This window comes from Pelodiscus sinensis, chromosome 24 (genome assembly GCF_052426305.1).
Source record: "Pelodiscus sinensis isolate ZL-2025 chromosome 24, ASM5242630v1, whole genome shotgun sequence".
Taxonomy (NCBI): domain Eukaryota; kingdom Metazoa; phylum Chordata; order Testudines; family Trionychidae; genus Pelodiscus; species Pelodiscus sinensis.
In genome coordinates, this window is record NC_143075.1 from 15,918,806 (window position 1) to 15,939,215 (window position 20,410).

The following is a 20,410-nucleotide window of genomic DNA, read 5'->3' on the forward strand; positions in this document are numbered from 1 at the left end:
TATTTGGTCCTGCCATGAGGGTACGGGACTGGACTCGATGACCTCTCGAGGTCCCTTCCAGTCCTAGTATTCTATGATTCTCCTGTTTCTTCTCCCCCTAGCCTGGCATTCTCTGATGTCTCTCTTGCTGCTAGGCTTCTCCCAGGGTCTGGGGGAATAAAAGCACGGCAGTTTTAGTAAAAGGTATTTTGCTGGCTCTTCATTAACTCTCCTGCTAATGAATTCTCACAGCCATCCAGGCTTACCAGAAACACCAGAGTAGCTTAGACCAGCTGCAGCTAGTCTGTGATGCTTAATGGCTTTCAGAGGTTTCTCTGCCTCTACGACCAGCTCTGCAGCCAGCAGCTGCTCCAGGATAATTTCCTCAATCTGGGCATAACATACAACGAGTAAATGCGTGAAATCACTGAATAAGGGAACCAATGGGAACTCTACATGACGTATTTTGGGTTCCCATCAAGAGAATTGGGATTTATGGTTATTATCATTCGCCCATGCTCAGGTATGAGGCAAGGGGAGAGTTGGCAGCTGGGGCCTAGTACGGGAAAGTGGGATTAGAATGAAGTGTGGGGACAGCAGGGTGACTGTGGAAGGAGATGGCTCTGGGTGAGTCCCCCTCTTCTCCGTGTTTTGTACTTCATGTGCCACGTCCATTCATGCTGGATTTTATCAACTGGAAGTAAACTTCCTGCAACAATGTTTTTACCCGAAACCCTCCCTTTCCCCAAGGCACAGGCGTATACACGAGTGTTGCAAACAAATGTCCGTTATTTATTATACACGGATTCCTTCAGCACCTCAACTGATTGTAATTTCATGATTACGACTTTATTTCAAGCAGCTAAATTGCTTCCCATCCCCCAGCACAGGGTTAATCTGTTGCTCACAGCTCTTCAGGTTAGTTGTTTGCCATAACCTACAGAAAGGGTGAAACAAAAGGGAAAATCAGACCAGTGAGCTAAGGAAATCTGTAAACAGAGTTGGACATCCACACTCTACAAATTGTCCCTTTAAATACATGAACTGATCCTACATCCACATCCCTCTCTCTTCCTTAAAGGCCAGGTCTATACTAGACCCGGAAGGTCGGCTTAAGGTACACAACTTCAGCTACGTAAATAATGTTGCTGGAGTCAACATACCTTAAGCAAAAGTTGGTGCCATCTTCATAGTGGGAGGCCGAATCGAGGAGTACCAGTGCTGATTGGGGGTGCCCCCCAGCATTTGATTTAGTGGGTCTTTACTAGACTTGCTGAATCAAATGCCAGAAGATCAATCTCTGGCACAGTAAGTATAGACATGGCCGAAGACCAGTGATTTGGCTTCTGAATCACTCTTTATGTTAAGGGTTCATGCATAGTTAATAAATACTTGATAATATTTTTGTGTTACTGATAATCATAGTCATAGATGATATTAAGGATTTGGATGTCAATGCTAATCTATTAAAACATTACAAATATATCTTTAATATAAAGTGTGACATTTATTCCAAACCATCCCCACTTTGGTTGGAAATGAAGATCATTTGGATAGCTGCATCCAACAGGAAGACACCATACCTTTGCTGCAGGATCTAATTCCCTAGAAACAAGACAGTGTTGTCTTTTCTTGTGAGAAGGGGTTGTCCATGCAGAGAAGTTATTTTGGAATAAGTTAGGGTGTGACTTTAAAGTGCACTAGCTCTTCCGGTGTAAGTGTGCCCACGTGTGCTGGCCAATTTCCCCATATGGACAAACCCTGGGAGGTTTTTTTTTTTGAGGGTGCGGGGTTTGTCTTGTTTTACCCTGGGATGACTGTTTAAAAGTTCACAGTAGAGTTTCTGTTCTTGATCAGCAGCAAACACTAGACCCTTACCCTAGCAATCCAGTCGTTGAAAGCAGAGACCCGAGTGAAGACGGAGGGTTTGCGGTAATAATTACAGCCTAGAGCGGAGCCAAAGCTGACCACGCCATGCACTTCCCACCTGCCGTTAGCACCTCTGCAGTTCAGTGGGCCACCAGAGTCCCCCTGCAAGGAAGGAGAGGCAGAGAGATTGAACATCAGTAAAGTTGGAAATGGGACGTGGTGGAAAGGCAGGAGTGTGAACTGAGTGAACGCAGGTCCAATCTTATGAGAAGGCTCCCAGCCGCCATGTTCAGGTCGCAACATGTAGCAGGTGTTTGGATCCAGGGGTTTGAAGAGGGTCCCTCTTGTATGTGAGGCCATTAACATGTCTTCATACAGTGCACGGGCAGCCTGTGGAACTCCTTGCCAGAGGATGTTGTGAAGACCAGGACTTTATCAGGGTTCAAAAAAGAACTAGATACATTCATGAAGGTTAGGTCTATCACTGGCTATTAGCCAGGATGGGCAGGAATTGTGTCCCTGGCCTCTGTTTGACAGAGGTGGGATCACTTGATAAATCCTCTTTCTGTTCCCTCCCTCTGGTGCCTCTGGCATTAGGCGCTGTCAGCAGACAGGACACTGGGCTAGATGGACCTTGGGTCTGACTCGGTTTGGCCGTTCACATGTTCTTATGTTAATGTGTTACTGCAGGGGTTCTCAGGCTTTGTGATACTGCGACCCCCTGTTAAGTTGCTCACGACCCCCTGAGGGGTCGGGACCCACAGAAACATTGTGTTAATGGATAGTCCTTCTGCACATGAATTTCTATCAACCTATGTGAAGGGGTTTCAAAGCCTATCTGGAATGGGCAGATCCTAATACCCTGCCCACCTTCCTAGCTCCTTCCCACAAAGCAAGACTCCTAAAGCCAGGCCCCCGAAGTGCCGAGTTCGCGGGACTCACGTTGCAACTGGAGATCACCCCGTCACCACCTGCGCAGACCATGGAGGTTTTCACTACGCTGCCCCACCAGCTAGACTGGGAACAGGTGGCGTGATCCACGATGAGCAACGGCCCTTGCTGCAGTTTTTCGGGGAGAGGACCATTTGCTGGAGGAGAACAGAAACAAGGGAGCCGGATGAGCTCCCCGGCCAGCAAGAAACAGCAAAATCACATCCGCCAAGGACAAGAGTCCACAGGGATTCCAAGCAGAGAAGGGCTGCAGTCTCTATTGCTTACATCCCTCCTGCGGGAAAGTATCTCAGGCAGTAGGAAACCTGCCTCTATTTTAATAATGGCTCCGTCAGTATTCCCAACGTTCAGCAGTTTAGCATTCTCATGTCAGCCTCCTATTGCTACTCGTGTCAGCAAACAGGCCAGGATCTCCTGGTCAGGACTGAAGCACAAGGTAGCTAGGGGCTGTTGCCTGCATCATGCCCATTCCCTGCATGGGGCCTGCCCTGTTCCAGGCTGGCTGTCCCTCACTAGCATTCCTTTCTGTAAAGGGCCTTTTCGACTCTGCCATGTACACAGGCTGCCCCAGCAGCCGGCAGAGCACACTGACTTGGATTCCAGCTGCCTCTCGAGGTCTCAGCCCCATTGTGCAAACACCCCCAGTCCTTACAAAAAACTAAGCGTTCGGCAAAGAAAATGCAAAAACCATCTCTGCTGCTGGAGCGGAGCCAAGGCCCTGGTCCGATCCCCCTTTGATTTGAGAGTTAAGCGGCCCCAGGAAAAAACACCACCTTATTCCAGTCCATTCCCAAGGATGTGTTAACACAGAAGGACTTAGTGTGACTATGGAACGGGATGGACACTTACTCCTCAGTCTTCCCCACCCTGTTACGTAGCAGACGGTGTTAGAGGCCAGGATGCTGTTGGCAGGAGGGAGGCAGGCCGGCTGGATTTGGTTGGTTGTGCCGACACTTTGGGAGAGTTTGATCAAAGCGATGTCGTTGCTGGGTTCGTGTGGGCGCAAGCCACGGTGGAGGGAACATGGAAGAAAGCACAGACCTATTAAGATGTGGCATTGACAGAGTGCTGGGCCTGTTTGAGGGAAGTCCCTGCCTTTTGGGGGAGGAGGAGGAAGGAAATGTCCTCAGACCATGGCAGAGGCATCTCATCCCCCAAACACATGCCTCGTGCTCACAGGCCCTGCGGGAGTTCCTGCATTTTCCTTCCCTGGTCCCCAAAAGCTGTATGGAAATCCAGGCACCAGCAACTTCAGTTCCTCTGGCCATACAGGTCTGAGGATAAGAGGGTCCTGGAGTTTCGGGCTTTTCAAGGATCCCTGATGTAAATCACTCATTTCCATTCAGCTCCCTGTGGTTGGCGAGAGGCTCCCTATGGAGCTGCCCACACTATTACTGACTCCTCCTTCTACTCAGAGACCCTCAGGAAATGGCCTCTCAGCCAGAGGCTTCCTTCTTAGGCTGGCGCAGACGTTCTGTAGGGACCAGGGTCATGAGTTCTTTGGTTCTGCCTTAAATGCTCCCTTAGGGATAAAAGGGTTCAAGAGGCCTACCCCCTCCTCCTCCTCCAGTCAGTGCTGCCCATACACCACCCCACACCCATGCCTCGCAGCCTCCTGGCCCTACTGGAGCACCGGGCCTTTCCTTGCATGAGGTAAGGGAGGCCTGCGAAGTCTTTATGTTCCAGTGTATTGCTGAGTCAGCACCCAAACTCAGGTGTTGTGCTGGAGCATCCAGGATTTTAGCTGATTTTTCTCTTTAAGAGGATGGGTTTGCCCAAACCCTTCCCCCCACCCCTCAGCGGGGGCAGTGGGCTGTGCCTTTCCTCTCTACAGCGGGCGGCAGGTCAGTAGTGTTTCAAGCCTTCCTCAGCCTCAGTAATCAGCATTCAAGGGGTTGAACTGGGGAAAGAGTTGACTGCTCCCCACATCCAGTCTCTCAGGATTTTGGACTCATCCGCATGAGCCTGTCCTCACATTTTTTACCTCATGCCCTCCTTACTGCCCCCTTTCCTTACCCCCAGGCTGGAAGCAGGGCTGCGGCTCCAAGGGGGCATGGGGAAAGGTGTAAGGGGACCAAGGCTGGGAGCCACAGTGCGGGTGGGGCTCAGAGCTGTACCTCAGCTGAGGGCCTAGGCTGACTGCTAGGGACCCTGTTATGGGGCTGGGAGCAGGGCCCTGGGCATGGGGCTAGCAGCTGACCTCAGCCTTAGCCATAACTCCCCAGAATGTTTCTCCAGCCACCACTTGGGACCTCTAGCCTATACTGTGACAATGGGCTCCAGATTCGGAGCTGCCCACAGTGCAAGGGTGTTTGGACCCAGAGGGTTTGGTTTGGGTCCCTCTCTCACACATGGTTCAAGTAGCTGCTATCCACTCACCCGCCTGCAACGTCGCTTGGGTTCCAACCTTCATGGACAATGATTTTTTGTGGACTGATTCCAATCGCTCCTTCTTCATAAGCCACTAGGTTGAATTTGCCAAGGAACACCATATAGGTCCGAGAAGAGCTGGGGAGGAAAAGGAACAGGGAGAGACACTCAGCTCCAGTGGGAAAACGTGCCAGCGTGCATTGTTGTAAATTAACGGAGGATTGTTGGCTTCGGAGGGAGCATTGCAGGCTGGAACCACTAGAGGCTGCACCTCCATATGGTCCTCTGGCTCCCGTCAAGATTCCTGCTAAATGTGGGGCCCCAGCCGATCTTCAGAGGACGAGGCTGCCGTTTCCTGGCACACCTGAGCAATTCAGAAGGCCTCACTCGTAGTGCGACGAGGTCTGTTACAAAAGCATCTCCACTGGTGCGGACGTTTGTGTCATAGTACGGGGCACCCTGGCGCTTGTACCTCACACACAGCCAGCCCGTGGGAGATCGTATCTGGCCATGCTTTCTGTGACGGGAGGTGGCAGTGACATGCTCCAGTGCATGGGTGTATAGGAAACAGGCCTGTAGTGAGCTGCTGGTTAGGAGAATTGGCTTTGATTGGGGCATTTAAGGTGATGCAGCCAAAACTGATCCCTCTCCTCATTTTTGCACCATTCCATAATCGGCGACTTAGATGGGCCCTGATCTTGGGTGGGCAGGAATGGGGAGGCAGAAGTGGGACAGAAGAGATGGGGGAATAAACCCCAGCCCCATTCCCCAGCCAGAGCCCTGGGGCAGAGCGACATAAGCCCCGGCCCCACTCCCAGACCAGAGCGCTGAGCAAGCTGGTGGGGGGTGGGCTTGAATCCAAAAGGGGTGGGCCACAGCCCACTCAGGCCCACCCACGGCTACACCCCTGATCAGTAACAAGAAGCTCTCTCACTGAAGTTGATGGCTGGTGCATTTAAAACCAAAGGGACTAGTTCTTCCTGGAAGCGGGTGACCTAGGCTGTGTCCAGACTCAGGGGTTTTTTCGGGAAAAGTAGCCTTTTCCCGAAAAAACTTCCCCTGCGTCCAGACTCAAGCCGCGTTCTTTCGAAATTAATTCGAAAGAACGCGGCTTTTCTTTCGATGGCGGTAAACCTCAATTTACGAGGAAGAACGCCTTCTTTCGAAAGCTTCTCTTTCGAAAGAAGGCGTTCTTCAATGTAAATAGGGCTTCTTCAAAAGAGAGCATCCAGACTCACTGGATGCTTTCTTTCGAAAAAGCAAGCCACTTTTTCGAAATTTCTCCGTGCAGTCTAGACGCTCTCTTTCGAAAGAGGCTTGCAGTCTAGACATAGCCCTAGAGACCCCATGGAACTCATTGTTCCATGTGCTTGTAAACAGAGCACAGCTGATTTTTAAAAGGTCTGGGTAATTGAATAAATGCCCGTTAGAGTTATACCTGCAAAAAATCAAGCCAACAGTTCAGGGCATTGCACAAGCAGGGGAAGAAGGACGTTTCCCCCTTCCAGTGAATCAGCAGGTATGGAACTGAAGAGCCTGTTAGTAATGTGCTTTGTCTTTCTCCTTAGCTCCGAGCATTTACAGCTTCCAGCACGTGGACTTAAAAGAAACGATTGTCCAGCCAACGTACCTGATGCAGTGAGCAGCCGTCATGACCCAGTTAGGTGCAATGAGGGTTCCCCCGCAGGTGTGGTACCAGCCGTCATTGTAGTTATATGTCAGGGAGACCTGGAATGATACGGCGAGAATGCTACTCACTGCTTGGCCTCTCCTGGTGGGGTGAGGTGGACATCTGAGCACCAAAGTACTCGAGGTCCAGATCCTTCTCTTGGGGCAAGGTTAGTTCCAACGTTTTGTTTCAGCGTTGCTTTCCCAAAGCTATTTACTAAGCATGGGTCAAACCGAGACCACAGAAGAAATAACCCCTGTGTTATTCTGTGTAGAAATCGGTCCCAGAAGGTGATTTTTAAAAAAATGTTTCACTGGCTTTAGTGGGCCAGTGACCTGATCATGGAGAGGGAATCTAAGGATCCAGAAACCCCCGAGGTGTCATTTCTGCTCTGCTTTCGATTAATTGTGGGTAGGTTGTTTAGCTTCTCTGTGCTTCCCATTGCCCAAATGAGCCAAGGGGGTGGGGGTATCAGCTTTACAGAGGTGTCATTTCTTATCCTTTGAGCAGGTGATGAGCTATAGAAGTGCTGCTTTTTCAGTCTATTCTGAGGGTTAAATATTCCCTATTTTGAGACAGCAGTTATTTGCTGAACAAGCCTCTAGCAAAATATGACACTGCTCTCTTAGGCTGGGTCTACACTACTGGAGAAAGTCGACCTAAGCTACGCAACTCCAGCTATGAGAATAGCCTAGCTGGAGTCGACGTACCTTAGGTTGAATTTCCATGGCATCCCCACTGCAGGACAGCAATAGGAGAAACTCAATGACCTCCTGAGGTCTCTTCCAGCCTTAGGATTCTGTGAGTCTATGAACTTCTTTTACTCCTCACACCCCAGTGGAGTACTGGGGTTGATGGGGGTGCCATCAGCGGTCGATTTAGTGAGTCCTTACGAGGCCTGCTAAATCAAACCCTGGGAGATCGATCTCCGCAGTGTGGATCTCCGGGTAAGTGAAGACAAGCCCTTATTCCTCTGAGCTTTCATCCTGAAGGATCCCAGCATGCTTTGACACTTGGTTGGTCTATTAGCTGTGGACAAAGATCACTTAGGACCCAGATCCATTGTTTAAAGAGCATGGCAAAGCAGCACGGCTATCTAGGCTGAGAAGTTAACAGTAACCAGGTAACTCATCTTTAGCATCTTCTATAGGAGAAGCTCTAACATTAGCAAATGAATCCGACATGTGCCCAGGGGACAGGGATCAGAAACTAAGGCATCGTGTCCCAAAACACCATGCCCGTATCACTTCCCAGCATGCTCTTTGCTATTTATTGACCAGCTTATCAAGTGGTCGCCGCATGGTCCTGAGCACAAAGAGAGCCAGTTGCCACTGACGCCAGGGAGAGGGATTTTCCCCTCTGCTGATTGCAGTGGGAGCTGGATTGGATGCTAAAGGACTTGCTTAAGGCCAGACAGTGAGTGTGTGGCAGAGCTAGGGACAGAACCCAGTTCTTACACTGCTTCCTGCCCCTTCAGCACAAGGCCGGTTGTCCCTGTAGTGTGTTCCATTCTGACCACAGGCAAAATACACCTACGCGGCTTCCCGCTTGCCTCAGCAGACCAAGCTCTCTGCATGCACCAGGGGTCCTTAAGTTGCATGCCTCTGTTCCCCCTGCCCTCCTCCTTACATGCTGTCTTCCCCTCCCCCTTACATCAGGGACATATGTAAACTGTCCTGTTTGTTTAATTTGAGCAATTATTGCTTCTCGCGCCATGCAGGAGAGAAGTCTTTCAGAGAGTCAAAATCTTCCGCTGCATTGGGATGATGAGCAGGGCTGAGTTCTTTGGACTGTATCTATTACTCTAGAACCAGCCAAAGCTGCGGTGCCTGCTAACCAGATGCAGGGGGTCCCGGGGCTCTTTCCTCTTTATGCCTTCCCGTTTTTTTGAGTTTCACTAGAAGTCAGTAGGGCTCTGACCCCTGAGGCCGCGGCGTTTGGAATAGAACGGCTACCGTGTTGAAAAGGGATCGCCTGGCAGACAAACAGGGAAGTGACATCAACGTGGGTGTCAGCTGAGCAAAGCAAGGCCCAGTGTAACGGGAAGGCAGAGTGGCTCAAGACATCCAGGAGTGGGCTAAGGGAACCAGGAAATCACAAACCTGCCAGGGCCAGCTGAATGGTCTTGCATCTTCTCCTCCAACTACTCTGGTCAAGAGAGGTGGGTAGGCAGGATTCCCACAACCGAGGGCTGCAAGGGACACAAGATGAGGTCAACACCAGAATTAAGAACATGTTAAGTCTCCCCCAAACTGACCTGTTCCGTGTGGAACATCAGATCAAACCGCTCTCCTGCGATGTTGAGGGGCCGATCTGGCACCCCTGTTGCTATTGATGTTCGTAAGCCATCCAGCAGGCCGGATTCTAGTCCAGCCCTCGCACCATGCCTATTATTCTGATATTTGTGTGCTTCCAGGTTGCTGGGCAGCATCAGGACCGCACAATCAAGCTGGAAATCTGCAGAAATTAAACTCTACACCTGGGCAGGATACATACCCCCAGCGGTCAGCGTCAGGGTAACAAACAGGATACCGATCATGGTGGCGGGTAGCTGTATCAGGAGCAGCGTCTCTGTTGAGCCTGCTTTTATGTCTGTCACGCTTATCTCTGGGCGATACGGCCAGCAGGGGCGGGGAGGGTGGCTTCGTCACCAGTGGGAAGGTTTCGCTACCATGGGACGTTTTCCTGTGCGTGCAAATGCTAAAAAAAGACGGACCTTGAAATGCATTTGCACGCACAGGGGGTGGGGGGAGTGCTGCATGAGCAACATTTTGTTTGTTGCAGCTGTTCGTACTCCCGCTACCTTGAATCCTGTTCGCAAAGAGGTGGTTGGGAGGGGAAATTACCTGAAATTGGGGGTGTAAATCTCACCCCAGCATTTCCCACGGTGCCCTGTAGTCCACAACCAGCCTGGGGTTGCAGTGGAAGGATAAAGCTGCCAGGGACAGGGTTTGGGTGTCCGGTAAGGGAGGGGGCAAGGGCGAGGAAGGACATTTGGGCATGTTGCAAAAGGGACAAAGGCAAGGAAGGGACTGCACTGAAGGGACGGGCATTGGAATAGTATTAGATCCTTGCCTAAGTTGCCTTTTTTCAGGAGGTGAGAATAGTGGGGAGTTGGGATCAATAATTAGAGCCCTGCCCTCAAAAATATTAAGATGCAAAGACGGTCCCACCCCGCCTTCTCCTCCAGCTCCAAAGTGACTGAGCAAGCCAGAAACTGTAATTTTTTTCACAGCCCTGGTAAAGCTCTTCCTGCTGGAAACTCACCAGGCTGCTGTGTATGGATCCCCCCAAACTGGGCCGTGACCATGTGAGGTTTAGGGGCTCCTGAGTCTAGGCAGCTCCAGAACTGTCTCTTTTGGCAACTCTAGCATGGTCCCATGGCACAGGCTCTCTGTTTTCCCTGTCACAGAAATGGAACCTCATGATCCAGCTGTCCTAGGCCTCAGAACTAGTGCTGACTCCACAAAGATGCCCCGGTTGCTCAAGTGAGCCTCGTGAGCACTCTGGTTTACACTTTCCAGTTGAAGGACAGTCCACAAAGGTTTTGCAAAAGGGGATCCTAACCCCCTTCAGGCAGCACAAAATATAAATCCAGGCCTAATAATGGACACCCTGCATGTGTTCCCCCCTCCCAAAAGTCCTTTGGGCTTAGGTCAGAGTCTTTAAAGTGTTCAGGGTCTTCTTCCTGCAAGTCATAGCTTCTCCTTCAACTCACAGAGTTTGTTAAACTTCCTTTGGCCATGGCTGGATGTGGAGTCTGAAAGGGCTCTCTCTGCTATGAAGGCAAGTGCCCCGTTGCTCCTTTCTCTTGACATAAGCTCTCTCTGAGTGGCCCAGCCTCTGCGTTTGTAAAGGGCTGTTCCCTCATCACATCTTTGTTCCCGCTCCTGGGGCAATTCCAACCCCTTCCGTGTAGACACAGTTGTTCAAACTGGTTTCCCTAGACTTCCGCCACCCCATTGCCGTGCGGTGTTCCCATTTGAATGGGAGCAATTCACATTAGTAAGTCTCCATTGTCCCAAGGTTGGGTGAAACCTGCTCGCAGACCTAGTAGCAGATATCCCCATGCATATGGAGGCATCCAGACACAAAGCAATTCCATAAAATCATCCAGAATTCAAATGTTGTACATACATTCTCAATTTTTCACACCGTATGTAACACCCTATTATTGTTAATAACTGAAAACAAATAACTAGATGGCACCTTTCATCCTACAGCCTCTGAACGCACTTCAAAGCAGACCTGTGCAGTGCTACCCACCTCAGGACTGAAGGACAGCAGTTGGTGCTATGCATATCAGCATGAGACAAAGGGAATGTTGGGCCCAGGCTCACGACTGATCTGTGAGGAATATGCGAACCCTGACTACTCTCAGGCCACGTCTACACTAGGAGATTGTTCCGAATTCACTATGTTTGACTTCTGGGCACCTGATTTTACAAATTCGAACTTCGTGTCCTCACAATGGGGAAGAATCGAATGCAGTCCGAGGCTGACTCCCTTCATGTGAACGCACTACTTTGGACTCTGGGGAGCTGCAGGAGACCTCCTGGAGGCCAATTAGTTTGAATTAGCGGTACCAGAGCGTCCACACGAACGTTATTTCAGACTTACAAGTTCGGAAATAGCCTTACTCGTGAAAAGTAGGACTACAGAGTTCGCATTCCACAGCTGTTCAACTAACGGGCTTGGGCGTGTGGTCGCACTGCTTCCAAATTCCATCTTGGAGGTGTGTGTGTTATTTCGGACTAAGGTCCTGAGAAGCACCTGGCCTTAAAAACCTGCCGGGGTGCTTTGGTGCACACAGGGTAACCAAATAGCAGGGCTGCTGACCAGTGTGAGGGAGAAAGGCAGCTGTGGATCCAGGGCATGGTGATTTAAAAGGACCCAGGGCTCCAGGCCATCAGTGCTACTTGCCGTGGCAGTAGCAACAGCCGGAGCCCCTGAGCCCTTTCAATTGCCACCAGAGCCCAATGTGGTGCAGTCCAGGTGGCACTGAGACTGGCTGGGGGAAGCCCCTTGTCCTGCCCCTGCCACCCAAGGTCCTGCCCTTCTCAGGAGCCGAGCCCCCCTCCTCCCTGCACTCACATTGTCCAGGGTGAAAGTAACGTAACATTTCTTACAAGTACTGTCCTATATTGCAACCCGGGTCCCTGCCAGCTCTTTAAATAGCTCCCTGCTGGCTTTTGCCACAGCTCAGCCGGCTCTTGCCGGAGCTGCGCACCAGAGCGCACCCGCTTCCTTTCGCTGCCGGGCCTGGGGAAGTCTGTCACTAGTCAGCAAGGCTGTGTCTACACTGCACCCCTTTTCCGGAAAAGGGATGCTAATGAGACAAGTCAGAATTGCAAATGCTGCGGGGGATTTAAATATCCCCCGCGGCATTTGCATGAACATGGATGCCGCTTTTTTCCGGCTCGGGGCTTTGCCGGAGAAAAGCGCCAGTCTAGATGGGATCTTTCGGAAAATAAAGCCTTTTCCGGAAGATCCCTTATTCCTGATTTTAAGAGGAATAAGGGATCTTCCGGAAAAGGCTTTATTTTCCGAAAGATCCCATCTAGACTGGCGCTTTTCTCCGGCAAAGCCCCAAGCCAGAAAAAAGTGGCAGCCATGTTCATGCAAATGGAGCAGGGAAAATGTAAATCCCCGCTGCATTTGCAATTCTGACTTGTCTAATCTGCATCCCTTTTCCGGAAAAGGGGTGCAGTGTAGACACAGCCCAAGTGTGAGAAATCGGGAAGGGGTAACAGACCTACATAAGACAAAAGCTGTGAATATCATGACTGATCCTATAAAATCAGGACATCTGGTCACGCTAGGTGCGCACAGTCCATGGGGCCTCTGTTTTTAAGGTCTTCTTGGGAATGCACCATCTGGCAAACTGCATGGAAGCTCAGTCTCCAACCTCCGGGGAAAGGCTTATGCAATAGCCTGGCCTGCTGTCATCAGCAAGGATCCAGCACGCGGTGTGTGCACTGGGAGACAGCTGTGAGCTCACCCTCTTCAGGGACTGCAGGGTACATTTCTGTAATGTGGATGCAGGAAAATAGGGCAAAAGCAGGTAAGAGATTAAATGAGGGGTGGGGAGTCTTTTTTGGGTTGGGGGGCCGCTGACCCAGGCTGTGTCCAGACTCAGGGTTTTTTTTCGAAAAAAGTAGCCTTTTTTCGAAAAAACATCACCTGCGTCTAGACTGCAGCCGCGTTCTTTCGAAATTAAATCGAAAGAACGCGGCTTTTCTTTCGACGGCGGTAAATCTCATTTCACGAGGAAGAACGCCTTTTTTCGAAAGTGCTCTTTCGAAAAAAGGCGTTCTTGAATGCCAACAGGGCTTTTTAGAAGGAGAGCATCCAGACTTACTCGCTGCTTTCTTTCGAAAAGGCGGCTTGCTTTTTCGAAAGTACTGCTTGCAGTCTAGACGCTCTTTTTCGAAAGAGGCTTGCCGTCTAGACATAGCCCCACAGAAAAATCAGTCAGGGGCTGCACACAAGTGAGAAGAGAAAAAAAAACCCAAAACCCAAACAAACAAAACCCCAAAACCTCACTGACGTGGCTCCGGACTGAGAAGGAGAAAGACAGTCCCCTCATTCCTCTTGCACACCAGGGCCAGGCTAGTAGATTTTGTGTGCTCTAGCCTCGCAGTGGGGCAGCTGGGCGGGGAGAGGGGGAGGCTGGAGCACCAACAGCACAGACTCCCCAATGCTGAGGGGGGGCTAGATTCAGGCAAGCCTTCGGTTCCCCACCCCTGGATTAAATGTTAGTGGAAGGTAAAGGGGTGAAGGTTGAAAAAGCTACCAGAGGAGAAGCTGTTCTGGATTTGGTTTTAACAAATAGGGAGGAACTAGTTGAGAACTTGAAAGTGGAAGACAGTATAGGGGACAGTGATCATGAAATAATAGAGTTCATGATCTTAAGGAAAGGTAGAAGGGAGACCAGCACAATTGAGGTAATGGATTTCAGGAAGGCAGATTTTGATAAGCTCAGAGAACTTGTAGGTAAGGTCCCATGGGAAGCAAGACTGAAGGGAAAAACAACTGAGGAGAGTTGGAAGTATTTCAAAGGGATGTTGTTAAGGGCCCAAAAGCAAACAATTCCGCTGTGTAGGAAAGATAGAAAATATGGCAAAAGACCAGCTTGGCTTAACAAGGAGATCTTGCATGATTTCAAAATAAAAAAGGAGTCATATAAAAAATGGAAACTAGGACAAATAACAAAGGATGAATATACGCAAGCAACACGGGAATGCAGGGGCAAGATTAGAAAGGCAAAGGCACAAAATGAGATCAAACTAGCTACAGGCATAAAGGGAAACAAGAAGACCTTTTATAAATACATTAAAAGCAAGAGGAAGACCAAGGACAGGGTAGGCCCACTGCTTAGTGAGGAGGGAGAAGCAGTAACAGGAAACTTGGAAATGGCGGAGATGCCCAATGACTTCTTTGTTTCGGTCTTCACCAAGAAGTCTGGAGGTGTGCCTAACGTAGTGAATACAAGCAGAGAGAGGGTAAGTTTAGAAGATAGGATACACAAAGAACAAGTTAAAAATCACTTAGGAAAGTTAGATGTCAGCAAGTCACCAGGTCCTGATGAAATGCATCCCAGGATACTCAAGGAGCTGATAGAGGAGGTATCTGAGCCTTTAGCTATGTTTTTTGAAAAATCATGGCAGACAGGGGAGATTCCAGAAGACTGGAAAAGGGCAAATATTGTGCCCATCTATAAAAAGGGGAATAAGAACAACCCAGGAAACTACAGACCGGTCAGTTTAACGTCTGTCCCGGGGAAGATAATGGAGCAGGTAATTAAGGAAATCCTATACAAACACTAGGAAGGTAATAAAGTGATAGGGAATAGCCAGCATGGGTTTGTGAAGAACAAGTCATGCCAAACTAATCTGATAGCTTTCTTTGATAGGATAACGAGCCTTGTGGATAAGGGAGAAGCGGTGGATGTCATATACCTAGACTTTAGTAAGGCATTTGATATGGTCTCGCATGATATTCTTATTGATAAACTAGGCAAATATAACTTAGATAGGGCCACGATAAGGTGGGTGCATAATTGGCTGGATAACCGTAGTCAGAGAGTTGTTGTTAACGGTTCTAAATCCTGCTGGAAAGGGATAACAAGTGGAGTTCCGCAAGGGTCTGTTTTGGGACCCGTACTGTTCAATATCTTCATCAATGATGTAGATATTGGGATAGAGAGTACGCTTATTAAGTTTGCAGATGATACCAAACTGGGTGGGGTTGCGACTTCTTTGGAGGATAGGGACATAATTCAAAATGACCTTAGCAAGTTAGAGAAATGGTCAGAGGTAAACAGGATGAGGTTTAATAAAGAGAAATGCAAAGTGCTCCACTTAAGAAGGAACAATCAGTTCCATACATACCAGATGGGAAGCGACTGTCTAGGAAGGAGCATGGCGGAAAGGGATCTAGGGGTCATAGTGGACCACAAGTTGAATATGAGTCAACAGTGTGACGCTGTTGCAAAAAAAGCAAATATGATTCTATGTTGTATCAACAGGTGTGTTGTAAGCAAAACTCGTGAAGTCATTCTGCCGCTCTACTCTGCACTAGTTAGGCCTCAGCTGGAGTACTGTGTCCAGTTCTGGGCGCCACATTTCAAGAAAGATGTGGAGAAACTGGAAAGGGTATAGAGAAGAGCGACAAGAATGATTAAACGTTTAGAGAACATGACCTATGAAGCCAGGCTTCATGAACTGGGCTTGTTTAGTTTGGAAAAAAGAAGATTAAGGGGGGACATGATAGCGGTTTTCAAATATCTAAAAGGGTGTCACAAGGAGGAAGGAGAAAATTTGTTCCTCTTGGTTACTGAGGACAGGACAAGGAGTAATGGGCTTAAAGTGCAGCAGGGGAGGTTTAGATTGGACATTAGGAAAAAATTCCTAACTGTCAGGGTGGTCAAATATTGGAATAAATTGCCAAGGGAGGTGGTGGAATCTCCCTCTCTGCAGATATTTAAGAACAGGTTAGATAGACATCTGTCAGGGATGGTGTAGACGGAGCTTGGTCCTGCCTTGAGGGCAGGGGGCTGGACTCGATGACCTCTCGAGGTCCCTTCCAGTCCTAGGATTCTATGATTCATGCATTTGGGCTCATCCACAAATCCAAGATGACTAGGCGAGCACTGTATGCAGGTAGAAATGGTGGGCAATAGGGCAGATCTTGTTTGATTATATTTGGAAAGCCACAGGCATGATCCGCTTACAGATTATGCCCATTGCTATAGCCCCTTTTTTTTCTTTTATTTTTTTTCAGCAGCCAAGAAAGTGAGTTGTAGCTCACAAAAGCGTGTGTGTGTGTGTGTGTGTGTGTGTGTGTGTGTGTGTGTGTGTGTGTGTTCTTAGCCGCTGTTTGTCAGAGTGTGGAAATGGATGGCAGGAGAGAGATTGCTTGATCATTACCGGTTTGGTTCACTCCCTCTGGGGCACCTGGTATTGGCCACTGTTGGAAGACAGAATACTAGGCTGGATGGACTTTCGGTCTGACCGAGTATGGCCATTCTTATGTTCTTGTTTTTTGTTTTGTTTTATTTTGTTTTTCTTGTTTTGGTTTGGTTTTGTTTTTGTTAGCAGTCTGAATACGGCGCTGCTCAGCGGGTCTCATGGGAAACACTCCCTGCAATATTCCAGTCGCTTTGGAATATCTGGAACCCAGGAGGGGAGAAAACAGAGACAGATGTTGGGAGAATTGTCTTTGGCACAATGGATGAGGGAATTGAGGGCTAGTGGAAGATGCTGATTTGACAGACTTGGCTATGGAATTCATTTGCTTCCCCCATATATAGACCCAGCACGAGTAAAGGCAGTGGATCACTTGTAAGGTTGATTGATGGTGTCGATGGCCCGTCCTAAACCGTCCTGAGATTAATAACATGAATAACTTGGGCGGATACTTGGCCAATGGGATCTAGACTGAGACCCCCCTCCCACACACACACTCACACACACACATTTCATGTAATAAAATATATATTTATTGACAGATGACAACAGTATCAGGCCACTGGACTGGACTGAAACTGGAGAGTGGCAGATTAAAGGCTCTAGCTATTTACTGATTCCTGCTGCCTCCCAGCTCTCCAACACAGCAGACCTGCCCCACAAAGAGAGAGCTCTAGGAGAGCTAAGAAAGAGCAAGCATATGGGCTCACTGAGCCTGCTTCTCCTCTCACCCCCGTGTTACACCAAGTGTAACCTACTGACTGCAATAGATTTACACTACAGTCAGTAAGAAGACAACGGGTTTTTTTTCACTGCGTGTATCACTGCTGCCAATAGGTTATTTTTCTCTCCCACTAATAATCTGGCAGCCGTGTTGGGATTCAGAAGGGCTTTTGCCAGCCTGTTCCTGGCTCTCCGCTCTGCTTGCAGTGGCAAAACTTCCTCCATTTCACCCTCTGGTGGTTTTTTTCCTTGTCTTCTTCTTTTTAATGACTTACTCACACAGTTCATTGAGCCGCGGGCATGTCCTTAGGAAACAGTAAAGATGCAGATGCTGCTCCTGTAAACCTCTTCTCAGCTTGGGTATGTTAACATCAGCTTTAAAGGGCTTTTTATTTATCCCAGTGAGGAGATTGTAGGGAGAAGGTCATTGCATAGCTGTTTGCCTGCGCTACTTCCAGGAGCCCTTACACCAAGCTTTTCCTAACCAAATCCATCTTTGGTTCTATGGTTGTATAATCATTTCCCAGGTACAGGTTGAACCTCTCTAGTCTGGCACCTTTGGGACCTGACTGATGCCGAATCAGAGAATTTGTTGACCCACAGGAGGTCAATATTGTCTAGCAGCATTACCAACCCTTCCATTGCTTTCTGGGCTCTTAGACGATGGGTAAATTAGAGCTAAATAACCGCATAGAACACTGAGAACCAGGTCTGATGGCTGTAAACAAACTTTATGGGACTGTGGGAAACTTGGCCACACCCTTGAGAAGTGGATGTCCAGCTAACTACAATCATGCTGGACCACAGATGTTGCCAGACTGGAGAGGTTCAACCTGTAATACTGTTTAGTGGATTAAATGGAGCTAGTTCTTACAATTCACTCTGGGTTTTCCCATCATTAATTCAAGATGATTTTGGAAGGGTGATAAGAAGCCTGCGAGTCCTTTGTGGTAGTTAGCAGAGCTCTTCCAGCCATGTCAGTGCCTTGCACACTGTCAGTATCCGACATGTAATGTGGCTTTCTTAGTATGATTTGCATTGAGAATTGGTTAGTTCTTGGGGGATCTTTTGATTTACTCAGCACTCTGAGCACCTGACCCTCTGTAACAGCCTCCTGTGAAGTACTCTTCATCCCACATAAAGACGGGGAACCCTGGCACAACCAGAACATCTTCCCTGAGGCTTTGGGTTCTGCAGAAGTTTTCATGCGTTACCTTGTGGTTCTTCTTTGCCACCGTGTCGGAGCTCTGCAGCGCACCCCTGTGGCTCAGATTTGAGACGCACTTGGTCTCAGTCAAGCCACAGCAGAGGAATCACTGAACACAGAGCAAAACCCACTGCAGCATTTGGAGCAGGGTCGCGGAGGGAAACCCAGCACACTGGCAGGGGCAAATAGATCTGTGTGTGCAACAGGGATTGAGCAGTTTTTAACCAGTCTGCTCAGTTCCCCAGCGTTAAGGGCACTTGAATTTTAAAAAGCCAATTGACATATGCAGAGAACAGGAAACGGTGGCAGAGGGGTGGGTGTGAATATGAGCCAGACTCATTGCAGCCAGTGGAGTGGTGGTGTAATGTGGCTGGTAGGAGCAGCGGCAGGCGAGGAGTGGCGACCAGCGGCGTGGTGTGGAGCGGCAGCAGCAGATGAGGAGCGGCGGCAGGCACCCAGCGGAGCGTCCAGTGGCGTGGGACGAGACAGCTGATGGAGCGTGGCGGAGTTTTATATAAGGTGCCCCCTAGCTATCCCCCCACCCCCATTTCTACCCAGGTTGGGAGTGAAACCCTGCGGGTGAACTTTGGGACTCTGGGTGGCACGGACCAGGGACAGAGACTTTTGGGGTGTCGGACTCTTTGGACTTCGGGCAATTCTTGGCTGGGGTGGGGGCTTGGCTCATGTTTGGGTTATGAACTCTGTTTGTGGTGGTTTCCCCAAGTTAATGCCGTATGACTTCTCTCTCTGTTTCATTAAATGTTTCTTTCCTACACTCAGACTCAGTGCTTGCGAGTGGGGAAGCATTGCCTCTCAGAGGCGCCCAGGGGTGTGTGAATTTCCCAGATTACTGGGTGGGGGCTCGAGCCGATTCTATGTGAGATGGACCCCAAGATATTGGACCCAGCCCTGGTTACTGCCAGGCCTACCCGGCAGAAGGGTTACATAACAGAAGAAGTTGAAAGGGCTCGCATGTCTCTGGCTCCCTAGCAATGCTCTAGGGCAACGACAGGCATGGGAAAGGCACACTCCCTTTCATAGTAGCAATTGAAAGGGCTCGCAGAACTCAGTCCCACTGGCCTGTTGCCTGGGAGGTGCGAGCCCTTTCAATTGCTTCTGTTCAGAGGGCTTGTCCCTGCTGGGCAACAGGTTAGCAGCAGGGCCAGGAGCTACTAGCCGTGTTATGTAAATTCTAAGCCTCCACCGCAGACAAGCCTCCACCCCCAGCACCCTCCCATCTGCTCCAGGTTCCTTCCATTGGCCAGAAGTCGGGGGGAGGGACCCCAGGGCAAGCAAAGCTTCCGGTAGGGTAGCTCTCAACCCTGCCCCTTCTGCCCAAGCCCCACCCCTTCCAGGTCGGCCTGCAGCCACTTCCGAAATTTGTGAAGTGCCCCCCTCCTTCCAAAGTTATTGCCCACCCCTGAGTTAGGGGGTGATGTAGTAAGCTACCTGCAGGCATGCAGGTTCTTTTTTTATTTTTAATGTTTTCTCGGTAATGCTTTCACCTTAAGACTCCATGTGCTTTGCTTAGAAAGGGTTGTGCTGTTGCCCTGTGTACTCTGCGGAGAAAGCAAAGTGCGGATGCTGACTGGATTAGGCTGTCTGGCTTGCCGGGGAGCTCACAGTGTAGGCAAGGAACAGCGCAGCTGGGAAATACCCTGTCCGAATGTGAGCCAGGCAGGTCTCCACCCAGGAGAGGTGACAGCTGGGCAGCTGGAAGCCTGAGCGTGGGTGCCTTGCTGGACCACAGGTGCAGTTGTCCTGAAGGTGGCAGGGTGCTTAGCAGCTGCGGCGGCTACTGCCTCCGTGAGGCTGCAGGGGGCGCCATGGAGTGGCTCCACAGCTTTGCTCCGCCTCCCTCTATCGAGTGCACATTCCACTCACTCCAGAGACGGGGGTGTGTGAAGGGAGATGGAAACGTGTCGTTTTATCCCTGAGTTCCCTCAGCCAGATCTGCTGGATGATATAGAAAGGCATATGTGGGCAGGGCCATCCCTGGGGGGCCTGGGGCAACACCCCTGCCCCCAACCTGCCTCCGCTCCACCCTGCCCCTACTCCACCCCTTCTCCACCCCCTACTCTGCCTGCGTCCCACCCCTGCTCCACTCTCTTGCCCCCTATCCCGAGTAATGCAAACTGGGGAATTACAGTGGCATGGGGCAGCAGCGGGGGT

At 49.8% G+C, this 20,410-nt stretch overlaps 1 protein-coding gene across 1 annotated transcript; it reads right to left on the reverse strand.

Moving 5' to 3' along the window:
- Positions 1-750: 750 nt before the first annotated feature.
- On the reverse strand, positions 751-9,458 carry LOC102464019 (chymotrypsin-like elastase family member 2A). Its single transcript, XM_006132726.5, has 8 exons — positions 9,335-9,458; positions 8,941-9,029; positions 6,800-6,897; positions 5,179-5,307; positions 3,649-3,785; positions 2,791-2,936; positions 1,858-2,010; positions 751-916 (listed from the first exon to the last, which is right to left on the reverse strand). The coding sequence occupies exons 1-8, from the start codon at positions 9,375-9,377 to the stop codon at positions 899-901; spliced, it is 813 nt and encodes a 270-aa protein (XP_006132788.3). The 5' UTR covers positions 9,378-9,458; the 3' UTR covers positions 751-898.
- Between the last annotated feature and the right edge of the window lie 10,952 nt (positions 9,459-20,410).